Source organism: Lolium rigidum, chromosome 4 (genome assembly GCF_022539505.1).
Source record: "Lolium rigidum isolate FL_2022 chromosome 4, APGP_CSIRO_Lrig_0.1, whole genome shotgun sequence".
Lineage (NCBI taxonomy): Eukaryota > Viridiplantae > Streptophyta > Magnoliopsida > Poales > Poaceae > Lolium > Lolium rigidum.
This window is the reverse complement of record NC_061511.1, coordinates 165,717,814-165,730,736: the sequence shown is the minus strand read 5'-3', so window position 1 is coordinate 165,730,736 and position 12,923 is coordinate 165,717,814. Positions and strand designations below refer to the sequence as shown.

Genomic DNA, 12,923 nt, shown 5'->3' with positions numbered 1-12,923 from the left:
CATCAACCCTGCTTATAAAGACCTATAAACCCTAGCTAGCTATCACCAATAAGATGAACAAGTCCTGATAGCAACCTTGTACGAATAATTGCTTAGGATGCCTAGGCTTAACTCAACCTCACAAGCCTTAGGTGTTGATGCGTGGGTAGCGACAGACCAACAGGTACTGTCGTTTATTTTGAACTCTTTGACCCCTGACATCTCTGTCTCTATCATTGGCATGGACACGGCGGCAGAAGTCTGGATGGCAATCAAAACTATGTTTGCCACCCAATCCAGGTCGCGGGTATCAAACCTGCGCGTTGCCCTCGCCAAGAAGAAGAAGGACAACATGACATCGGCGCAGTTCTTCACCAAGATGAAGGGACTCGCTGATGAGCTCGCTACAGCGGGTCGGCCGATCGACGAGGAAGAACTCGTGGAGTATCTCCTCGCCGGCTTCGACGACACCTACAACCCCCTCTTCGCCGCCATCGGGGTCAATGGTGCTGAAGACCTCACCGTGAGCGACCTCTACGCTCAAGTCCAAGCCTATGAGAATCGCATCGAGCTCCTCTCCGACATTGGGGGCTTCGTCAATGCTGCAGCCCGTGGACGCGGAGGAAACCGCGGGCGCGGCCACTATGGTGGACGCAGAGGCGGCCGTGGCTATGGTGGCCGCGGCGAAGGTGGACGCCACCTGTCGTTGCCTAATCGACGGTACCTCGGAGGAGGGATCCTCACAAGGGGGAGAAGAAGTAGGGGCCATAGGGCAAAGTGCACACGGGACGGTGGTACGCGATTTACCCAGCTTCGGAACACCTGCACGATGACAGGGCCTACTGCTCGCTTGTCCGGAATTATCCGGGCGCTTTCGCGTTGTTACAATGAGTTGTGGTTGTCTCGTTTCTAGCTCGAGATCTCCCCTCGGGGCTCCGGGATCCGGCTTATATATGCGCACGGATCTAGGGTTTACATGGAGAGTCCTAGCCGGATTACGGGTTGCCTAACTACGGTACAATGCCTTGCCGTGTACGTCAAGGATCCGCCTTCCATCTACGTCGATCTTGGATCCGGGTTCTTCATGGGCCTTCACGGATCTGACTCCTGGCATAGACCTCTTCGGATCCGGGTACCTCTGTAGGTCGGTTCGGATCCAGGTACCTCTGTAAGGCGGTTCGGATTCGGCTACCTTCCTAGGGCGGTTAGGTTCCGGGTACCTCTGTAGGGCGGTTCGGATCCGGCTACCTTCGTAGGGTGGTTCGGATCCGGCTACCTTCGTAGGGCGGTTCGGATCCGGCTCCTTGTTCCTGGGTTGGACATCTTCCATCTTGATCAACAACAAGCCGGGCTGCCCGGTGGGCCATATGCCATCACCACCATCTGTGGGCCACCCGGGCTTGCCGGAATCGGACCATGTCGATGGTATACCTATGAAGTATATCCACAACAGTAGCTCCGGAGTTCTCCAAGATTCACCGTTCTTCCATCCAGCTCAGCTTGCGCATATATCTTCATCCTTTGGCTGGAACGAATAATAGAGAATCTTGAAGGACTCCAAACTTCATATCTCAAACCAAGTATTGGTCGGAAACTTCATGATCCAATGGTCAGATTCTTCGAAGACACCATCCAACGTAATCTTCGGTATGGATCCGACTAGCCAAATGTAGGTTCGGATCCGACTAGCCAAAATATAGGTGTGGATCCGACTACCAAAAAATATAGGTGCGGATCCGTCTAACAAAAAATTAGGTGCGGATCCGGCTACCAAAAATTGAGGTGCGGATCCGGCTACCAAAAATTGAGGTGCGGATCCGACTACCAAAAATTAGGTGCGGATCCGGCTACCAAAAAATGGTTGCGGATCCGGCTACCAAATATATAGGTGCGGATCCGGCTACCAAATATATAGGTGCGGATCCAGCTATCAAATATATAGGTGCGGATCCAGCTACCAAAAATTAGGTGCGGATCCGGCTACCAAAAAATAGTTGCGGATCCGGCTACCAAATATATAGGTGCGGATCCGGCTACCAAATATATAGGTGCGGATCCAGCTACCAAATATATAGGTGCGGATCCAGCTACCAAAAATTAGGTGCGGATCCGGCTACCAAAAAATTAGGTGCGGATCCGACTAGTTAGCCAGATTTTCGCCATCTTTGAAATTTTTCTTGACATAACCATATGTATGTAGCCCCCGAGCGTTGAGTCGGCTTGCTCCAAGGAGACTCGATGCTCAGAAACTTAGCCCCCAAGCGTCAAGGTGGAAAATTTCCGGCTTGGCGCTCTTAGAGTAGCTTTATCTTTATATGTGACTTAGGAATAGCGTAAATCCCAAGCATCTAGGCGGAAATTTCCAGACCGATACCCGAAAGGAAACACACTTTTCACCTAAGATCAAACCGCAGCCCCCGAGGGTTGGTTCCGGCTAAGCATAGCGGAATCAAGACCCAAGTTGCTTTTCCAGCTGTGTACGCCATGGATCCGCTTAACCTTCTCCCATTGGATCCGGCTAGCTTCCCCTGGGGCTTCGCGCGGTGCTAGATCTGCTTGAAAACACCTTAAATCGAGGACTGTTGTACGTCCAAGTGTCATGTACCTGATACATAAACATAAAAACATATTTGTATTAAATTGTTTCTTTGATCATGTTCAACGAACAAATGTAAGGCGGAACAAACCGGCCTTTGAACAAATGTTTTAAAGCTGAAACTATGCAGCAGTTGAACAACATAAAACTGTCAAGGCGGTAAAAACTCGACTATCTTGAACAGTTAATGTAATTTATATGTTTTAAGCAAGTGCTGGTTTATCCGTTCTTCTGGTTTATATGCTTGACTTTTCGCGAGACGGCAAACTTTAAACACAGAACATCTGCTGAGGCGATAGCGTTTAATAGCGAAACAATCAAGAACCTCAGAAACAGAGGCCGGCTTTAAGTACCGAGATGTCACTACTAAGGAATCCACACATAAAATAACAGAAAATGTGTAGGCCAGAAAACTTAAGCTAACGCCCGAAAGCGGAATTTTTGCAGCGTACTGGAGCCTTAAGCGGCAAAAACAGTACAAAGTTTTTCACGAGCGTGAGGCAAATCGTTGGAAAGATATGACCAACAGTGAAAGCGGTAAAAGACTCAGGATATGAGTGAACCAATCTTAATCTCATGATCATAAAATATTAAAATATTAAACATAAAAGAGACTTGTCTATTTTGAGCAGAGTCAATAATGGTCGTGACGGAGAAAAAATCAATCCGCGTTAGCGGCGATGCCAGCCATAACGGAGAAAAGTTAGTCTTTGATTCATGCAAAATCTCCGCCTGATGCTAAACGCGACAAGCAGCGCTGCCGCTGTCTTTTCCGAAAACAGCAGGCGAACAGCAGCTTGCAGGTTCTAGCTAGTAGCTTCATTCATCTTTTGCTTCACGTGAAGAATTAACAATTGATACGGTCGATGCACACTGCATGTGGCTCATGCTTCCGCCTACCAACTCGACGGAAATTGTCTTGTTTTTCCTGCTGGTCGATCCGGCTGTTAAGCTTTGCCTACCACAAATCATGCCGGAAAACGATCGCCGATTCCGCCAACATGACCGCGATTATTCTTTCGTACCATCCGGTTGAGCTCAATAGTTGTAGACTCGTAGGTAGCATAGCTGACATTGGATCCACGATTTACTTCTCACGGAGCGATGGAACTAAATCAAAGATCAAGGTCAACTCGGCCACACGACTAGATCGATATGGCGGAATAAAATTTCTAACTTCTAAATTTTAGGTGCGGATCCAACTTCTAAAATTTAGGTATGGATCCAGGTACCAAAATATAGGCGCGGATCCGGCTACCAAAATATAGGTGCAGATCCGGCTACCAAAGTTTAGGTGCGAATCCAGCTACCAAAATATAGATGCGAATCCGACTACCAAAAATATAGATGCGGATCCGGCTAATAAAAATATAGGTGCGGATCCGACTACCGAAAATATAGGTGCGAATCCGGCTACCTAAAATCTAGGTGCGGATCCGGCTACCAAAACCAGGATTTCAAATTTCCAAATCTAAGGCGGATTCTTTCGAAGCTCCAGCGACTCGGATCGGATCTTTGCAGCTGCGTCCTGCTCGGCGGCGGTCGTAGCTGCAGTACTTACCAGTGCGTTTCCGTCGAAATTGACGGTCTCGCCGATGAAGATGTGTATGCCGCCGACTGGGACGATGGAGAGCTTGACGGGGTCGGTCTTAGCCGGAATCCAGCACTCATCCGGAGGGACGATCGGCAGATTTCCGGCGTAAAGGACGCGCCCCACAGCGATGGTGTCGTCGTAGCTTCCCATGGCGGAACCCTCCCGGTTCCGGCCTCCAGACGCCGCAGGCCCCACGGTGGGCGCCAACTGTCGTTGCCTAATCGACGGTACCTCGGAGGAGGGATCCTCACGAGGGGGAGAAGAAGTAGGGGCCATAGGGCGGAGTGCACACGGGACGGTGGTACGCGATTTACCCAGCTTCGGAACACCTGCACGATGACAGGGCCTACTGCTGCTTGTCTGGAATTATCTGGGCGCTTTCGCGTTGTTACAATGAGTTGTGGTTGTCTCGTTTCTAGCTCGAGATCTCCCCTCAGGGCTCCCGGGATCCGGCTTATATAGGCGCACGGATCTAGGGTTTACATGGAGAGTCCTAGCCGGATTACAGGTTGCCTAACTACGGTACAATGCCTTGCCGTGTACGTCAAGGATCCACCTTCCATCTACGTTGTACTGGATCCGGGTTCTTCATGGGCCTTCACGGATCTGACTCCTGGCATAGACCTCTTCGGATCCGGGTACCTCTGTAGGTCGGTTCGGATCCGGGTACCTCTGTAAGGCGGTTCGGATCCGGCTACCTTCCTAGGGCGGTTAGGATCCGGGTACCTCTGTAGGGCGGTTCGGATCCGGCTACCTTCGTAGGGTGGTTCGGATCCGGCTACCTTCGTAGGGCGGTTCGGATCCGGCTCCTTGTTCCTGGGTTGGACATCTTCCATCTTGATCAACAACAACTGGGCTGCCCGGTGGGCCATATGCCATCACCACCATCTGTGGGCCACCCGGGCTTGCCGGAATCGGACCATTTCGATGGTATACCTATGAACTATATCCACAACACCACCAGCAGCGTGGCGGACGTGTCAATGGTCGCCGTGGAGGCGGCAGGGGTGGCGGCAATAGAGATCGTGACACCACTGTCTGCCAGATCTGCGGCAAGCCGGGACACGAGGCATGGAAATGCTGGCACCGCTACTCTGATGATGAAGACGAAGAGGAGAAGAACGCCAACATGGCGTCCTATGGCGTGGACACCAACTGGTACGGCGATACCGGTGCTACCGACCATATCACCGGTGAGCTCAACAAGCTCACCATGAAGGAGAAGTACCATGGCCGTGATCAGATTCATACGGCCAATGGAGAAGGTATGAGCATTAGCCACACTGGTCATGCAATTGTTGAAACCCCTTCTAAGAATTTGCATCTAAAAAATGTCCTTCGTGTACCACATGCCACCAAAAATCTTGTCTCCATACATCGTTTTACTCTTGACAATAATGTATACATTGAATTTCATGCTTAGTTCTTTTATGTTAAGGACCGAGCAACGGGGAGAACTCTTCTTAAAGGTTGATGCATCCAAGGCCTTTACCCGTTGATCTCTTCATCTTCATGGAACAAGAATAAACAAGTCTTCAGTGCTACCAAGCCTTCAGCATCACGGTGGCATAGTCGTTTAGGACATCCCTCTTTTCGCATTGTTCAACAAATTCTTAGCAAACATGAGCTTCCTTATTCCGAGAAGTCTAACATAGAGGCTATTTGTGATTCGTGTCAAAAAGCTAAAAGTCATCAGTTGCCATATGAAAGATCTTCTAGTGTATCTACTGCTCCCTTGCAACTTGTTTACTCAGATGTGTGGGGGCATGCTCCTAGTTCAGTAGGAAAATACACCTATTATGTAAGCTTCATTGATGACTATAGCAAATTTGTTTGGATTTATCTCCTCAAAAAGAAGTTTGATGTATTCCAAGTATTCCATAACTATCAACAACTCGTTGAAAGACAATTTGGCACCAAAGTTCTTGCCTTATAATCTGATTGGGGAGGAGAGTATGAAAAACTCAATTCCTTCTTCCAAAAAGTTGGCATTGAACATCATGTTTCTTGTCCTCACACACATCAACAAAATGGCTCAGCTGAACGAAAACATCGTCACATTGTGGAAGTAGGACTTGCTCTCCTCGCAAATGCATCAATGCCTTTGAAATTCTTGGATGAAGCCTTCTTAACCACAGCTCATCTTATCAATATGCTACCTTCCAAAACTATTGATAATGACACGCCTATGGAACGTCTCCTTGATACGTCTCAAACGTATCTATAATTTCTTATGTTCCATGCTAGTTTTATGACAATACTCACATGTTTTACATACACTTTATATCATTTTGATGCATTTTCCGGCACTAACTTATTAACAAGATGCCGAAGCACTAGTTCTTGTTTTCTGTTGTTTTTGGTTTCAGAAATCCTACACAGGAAATATTCTCGGAATTGGACGAAACAAAAGCCCACGGTCTTATTTTCCACGGAGCCTTCCAGAAGTCCGAAGAGGAGACGAAGAGGGGCGACGAGGCGGCCACACCGTAGGGGGGCGCGGCCCCACCCCTGGCCGTGCCGCCCTATGGGGTGGGCCCCTCGAGCGTCCCCCGACTCTGCCCCTTCGCCTATTTAATCTCTCCGTCGCGAAAACCCTAGTACCGAGAGCCACGATACGAGAAAAGTTACTGAGACGCCGCCGCCGCCAATCCCATCTCGGGGGATTCTGGAGATCGCCTCTGGCTCCCTGCCGGAGAGGGGAATCATCACCGGAGGGCTCTACATCACCATGCCCGCCTCCGGACTGATGCGTGAGTAGTTCATCCTTGGACTATGGGTCCATAGCAGTAGCTAGATGGTTGTCTTCTCCTCTTGTGCTATCATGTTTAGATCTTGTGAGCTGCCTATCATGATCAAGATCATCTATTTGTAATGCTACATGTTGTGTTTGTTGGGATCCGATGAATATGGAATACTATGTCAAGTTGATTAATTGATCTATCATATATGTGTTGTTTATGATCTTGCATGCTCTCCGTTGCTAGTAAAGGCTCTAGCCAAGTTGATACTTGTGACTCCAAGAGGGAGTATTTATGCTCGATAGTGGGTTCATGCCTCCATTGAATCTGGGACAGTGACAAAAATTTCTAAGGTTGTGGATGTGCTGTTGCCACTAGGGATAAAACATCAATGCTTTGTCTAAGGATATTTGTATTGTTTACATTACGCATAGTACTTAATGCAATTGTCTGTTGTTTGCAACTTAATACTTGAAGGGGTGCGGATGCTAACCCAAAGGTGGACTTTTTAGGCATAGATGCATGCTGGATAGCGGTCTATGTTCTTTGTCGTAATGCCCTAAGTAAAACTCATAGTAGTCATCATGATATGTATGTGCATTGTTATGCTCTCTCTATTTGTCAATTGCCCAACTGTAATTTGTTCACCCAACATGCTATTTATCTTATTGGAGAGACACCACTAGTGAACTGTGGACCCCGGTCCATTCTTTTACATCTGAAATACAATCTACTGCAATCTCTGTTCTATGTTGTTCTTCGCAAAAAAACATCATTCTCCACACCATACGTTTAATTCTTTGTTTACAGCAAGCCGGTGAGATTGACAACCTCACTGTTAAGTTGGGGCAAAGTATTGTGATTGTGTTGTGCAGGTTCCACGTTGGCACCGGAATCCCTGGTGTTGCGCCGCACTACACTCCTTCACCAACAACCTTCACGTTGCCTTCATCTCCTACTGGTTCGATAACCTTGGTTTCTTACCGAGGGAAACTTGCTGCTGTACGCATCACACCTTCCTCTTAGGGTTCCCAACGGACGTGTGCTTCACGCGTCATCAAGCTAATTTCTGGCGCCGTTGCCGGGGAGATCAAGACACGCTGCAAGGGGAGTCTCTCACGCCCAATCTCTTTACTTTGTTTATTGTCTTGCTTTATTTTATTTTATTTTCTGTTTTGTTTGCTTTCTTTATATCAAAAACACAAAAAAATTAGTTACTTGCATTTACTTTATTTATCAGTTTACCTTTGTTTATTTCATCATGCTTCGTCCTAAGTTCGCTTTGAAAGATATACCGGTAGGGCGTGGGTCTATCATTGGAAGAGATAATATAGAAGATTTTTTCACTCATGTTAGTACGGTTAAAGATTTTGAAGATAGATCCTTGGAAGAACTTGCTCCTACTTATGAAATTGCTACTGCCTCTTTAGTGCACATGTTGGAAGCTCGATTTTTTAATCTTAATCCTATAATGCAACATATGTTCCTTACACTCTGTGATATGGAAGAAGGAGAGAAGAAAGATTTTGTTTTAGAAACCCTTCTTAAAGAATTTGGTGATGTAACTAGAGAGGCTAGAAAAGTCTTTATTCAACATAAGATGCCTGGCTTTTATACCAATTTTGCAAATACCTTTGAAAAGATGGAAAAATATAGGCTAAAGTACACTAATAAAACCAATTGTGAGGGGGAGACTAAAGTACCAATACCTTATAAGCTCATAGGAATGCATGAGGCACTAGAAAAGAATTTTGATTGGATTGTTTCCTGAAAATTTATTTGAGGAGGATAGTAAGCCTAAAAGTAATGAAAGAGGAGCTTCTCAAACTTACATAGATAAGATACAATGCATTATTGAGAAAAGCCCCAACTCCTTTGTTGATGCTTCTTCTCTTGATGTTACTTGATTTACACTTTCTGCGCCTAGCTGAAAGGCGTTAAAGAAAAGCGCTTATGGGAGACAACCCATTATTTTATTACTGCAATTTTTGTTTTATATTTGAGTCAAGGTTCTTGTTACTACTGTAGCATTACCTTTGTATCTTTATTTTATTGCATTGTTGTGCCAAGTAAAGTCTTTGATAGTAAAGTTGATACTAGATTTGGATTTCTGCGCAGAAACAGATTTTTAGCTGTCACAAATTTGAGTAGATCTTTCTGTAGGAGACTCTAAAAAGTCTGTAAAAATTCATGCGTGTTCCTCAGATATGTACGCAATTTTCATTCAATTTGAGCTTCTTCATCTGAGCATGTTAAGTGCTTTGAAAAAATTCGTCTTTACGGACTGTTCTGTTTTGACAGATTCTGCCTTTTATTTCGCATTGCCTCTTTTACTGTGTTGAATGGATTTCTTTGCTCCATTAACTTTCAGTAGCTTTGGATAATAGCCAGAAGTGTTGGGAATGATTGTGTCCTCTCTGAACATGTGAATTTTTTATTATGCACTAACCCTCTAATGAGATTGTTTTGAGTCTGGTGTGAAGGAAGTTTTCAAGGGTCAAGAGAGGAGGATGATATAATATGATCAAGTAGAGTGAAAAGTCTAAGCTTGGGGATGCCCCCGTGGTTCATTCCTACATATTTCAAGAAGACTCAAGCATCTAAGCTTGGGGATGCCCAAGGCATCCCCTTCTTCATCAACAACTTATCAGGTCACTTCTAGTGAAACTATATTTTTATTCCGTCACATCTTATGTACTTTACTTGTAGCGTCTGCATGTTTTTTTTTGAATAAATTCGGATCCTAGCATTACTTGTGTGGGAGAAAGACACGCTCCGCTTTTTCATATTGAACACTGGTGTTCTTAGCTTTACTTTTAATGTTCATGGCGAAGTTGAAAGTCGCTTCGTTTATTGCTATTTGGTTGGAAACAGAAAATGCTTCATGTGGTAATTGGTATATTGTCTTGAATAATTTGATACTTGGCAATTGTTTTGAGCTCTCAATTAGATCATGTTTAAGCTCTTGCATCATGTAGTTTAAACCTATTAATGAAGAACTACCATAGAGCTTGTTGAAATTTGGTTTGTATGAGTGGTCTCTCTAAAGTCTAGATATTTCCTGGTAAAAGTGTTTGAACAACAAGGAAGACAGTGTAGAGTCTTATAATGCTTGCAATATGTTCTTATGTAAGTTTTGCTGTACCGGTTCATACTTGTGTTTGCTTCAAACAACCTTGCTAGCCAAAGCCTTGTACTGAGAGGGAATGCTTCTCGTGCATCCAAAACCTTGAGCCAAAACCCATGCCATTTGTGTCCACCATATCTACCTACTATGTGGTATTTTTCTGCCATTCCAAAGTAAATTGCTTGCGTGCTACCTTTAAAAATTTCATTCCTTGTCTTTGCAATACATAGCTCATGGGAAAGTAGCCTAAAAAACTATTGTGGTGATGAATATGTCGCTTATGTATCTTATTTCTTATAAGTTGCTTGTTGAGCGGTAACCATGTTTTCTGGGGACGCCATCAACCTGTTACACCTTTGTTGAATATCATGTGAGTTGCTATGCATGTTCGTCTTGTCTGAAGTAAGGGAGATTTGCCATGAGTTAAATGGTTTGAGTATCCATATTGTTAGAGAAGAACATTGGGCCGCCAACCAAAGCCATGTATCATGGTGGAAGTTTCAGCTTGGACATTAATCCTCAATCTCTTATAAGAATATTATTTGTTGTTGAATGCTTAAGCATTAAAGAGGAGTACATTATCTGTTTTCTATGTTGTCCCGGTATGGATGTCCTCAAGTTGAGATCTATAAAAATTGAGAAATCAAATGCGATCTATATCCTTGGACCTTTGTACAGGTGACATAGAGGTACCCCTTTGTGATACTTGGTTGAAACATATGTAATGCAATGATAATCCATGGAAGTCCAAGCTAACTAGGAAAAGGTGCGAGCACTATTGGTATTCGATGCATGAGGCTTGCAACTTATAAGAGGTTTTATGCATAACACATATGAATTATTACTACCGTTGACAAAATTGTTTCTATGTTTTCAAAATAAAAAGCTCTAGCACATGAGTAATCCCTGCTTCCCTCTGCGAAGGGCCTTTCTTTTACTTTATGTTGAGTCAGTTTACCTACTTCTTTCTATCTTAGAAGCAAATACTTGTATCAACTGTGTGCATTGATTCTTACATACTTGCTTATTTGCACTCATCATATTACTTTGTATTGACAATTATCCATGAGATATACATGTTGAAAGTTGAAAGCAACTGCTGAAACTTAAATCTTCCTTTGTGTTGCTTCGAAACCTTCTATTAAGAATCTATTGCTTTATGAGTTAACTCTTATGCAAGACTTATTGATGCTTGTCTTGAAAGTACTATTCATGAAAAGTCTTTGCTACATGATTCAGTTGTTTAGTCATTATCTTTACAATCACTTCATTCATCACATATGCTTGACAATAGTATTGATCAAGATTATGATAGTAGCATGTCACTTCAGAAATTATCCTTGTTATCGTTTACCTACTCGAGGGCGAGTAGGAACTAAGCTTGGGGATGTTTGATACGTCTCAAACGTATCTATAATTTCTTATGTTCCATGCTAGTTTTATGACAATACTCACATGTTTTACATACACTTTATATCATTTTGATGCATTTTCCGGCACTAACCTATTAACAAGATGCCGAAGCGCCAGTTTCCGTTTTCTCGCTGTTTTTGGTTTCAGAAATCCTACACAGGAAATATTCTCGGAATTGGACGAAACAAAAGCCCACGGTCTTATTTTCCACGGAGCCTTCCAGAAGTCCGAAGAGGAGATGAAGAGGGGCGACGAAGCGACCACACCCTAGGGGGGCGCGGCCCCACCCCTGGCCGCGCCGCCCTATGGGGTGGGCCCCTCGAGCGTCCCCCGACTCTACCCCTTCGCCTATTTAATCTCTCCGTCGCGAAAACCCTCGTACCGAGAGCCACGATACGAGAAAAGTTACTGAGACGCCGCCGCCGCCAATCCCATCTCGGGGGATTCAGGAGATCGCCTCCGGCACCCTGCCGGATAGGGGAATCATCACCGGAGGGCTCTACATCACCATGCCCGCCTCTGGACTGATGCGTGAGTAGTTCATCCTTGGACTATGGGTCCATAGCATTAGCTAGATGGTTGTCTTCTCCTCTTGTGCTATCATGTTTAGATCTTGTGAGCTGGCTATCATGATCAAGATCATCTATTTGTAATGCTACATGTTGTGTTTGTTGGGATCCGATGAATATGGAATACTATGTCAAGTTGATTAATTGATCTATCATATATGTGTTGTTTATGATCTTGCATGCTCTCCGTTGCTAGTAGAGGCTCTGGCCAAGTTGATACTTGTGACTCCAAGAGGGAGTATTTATGCTCGATAGTGGGTTCATGCCTCCATTGAATCTGGGACAGTGACAGAAAGTTCTAAGGTTGTGGATGTGATGTTGCCACTAGGGATAAAACATCAATGCTTTGTCTAAGGATATTGTATTGTTTACATTACGCACAGTACTTAATGCAATTGTCTGTTGTTTGCAACTTAATACTGGAAGGGGTGCGGATGCTAACCCGAAGGTGGACTTTTTAGGCATAGATGCATGCTGGATAGCGGTCTATGTTCTTTGCCGTAATGCCCTAAGTAAAACTCATAGTAGTCATCATGATATGTATGAGCATTGTTATGCCCTCTCTATTTGTCAATTGCCCAACTGTAATTTGTTCTCCCAACATGCTATTTATCTTATTGGAGAGACACCACTAGTGAACTGTGGACCCCGGTCCATTCTTTTACATCTGACTTACAATCTACTGCAATCTCTGTTCTCTGTTGTTCTTCACAAACAAACATCATTCTCCACACCATACGTTTAATCCTTTGTTTACAGCAAGCCGGTGAGATTGACAACCTCACTGTTAAGTTGGGGCAAAGTATTGTGATTGTGTTGTGCAGGTTCCATGTTGGCGCCGGAAGCCCTGGTGTTGCGCCGCACTAAACTCCTTCACCAACAACCTTCACATGGCCTTCATCTC

General features: G+C 44.8%; 1 protein-coding gene across 1 annotated transcript in view; it reads left to right on the top strand.

The window, feature by feature from the left end:
• The first annotated feature begins 220 nt into the window (after positions 1 to 220).
• The window catches only part of LOC124647755 (glycerol-3-phosphate acyltransferase 1-like), a 16,332-nt gene continuing 3,629 nt past the window's right edge, over positions 221 to 12,923 (top strand). The window contains exon 1 of the mRNA XM_047187639.1: positions 221 to 699. Coding sequence (XP_047043595.1) covers positions 221 to 699 — 479 coding nt within the window. The remainder of the gene's footprint in view (positions 700 to 12,923) is intronic.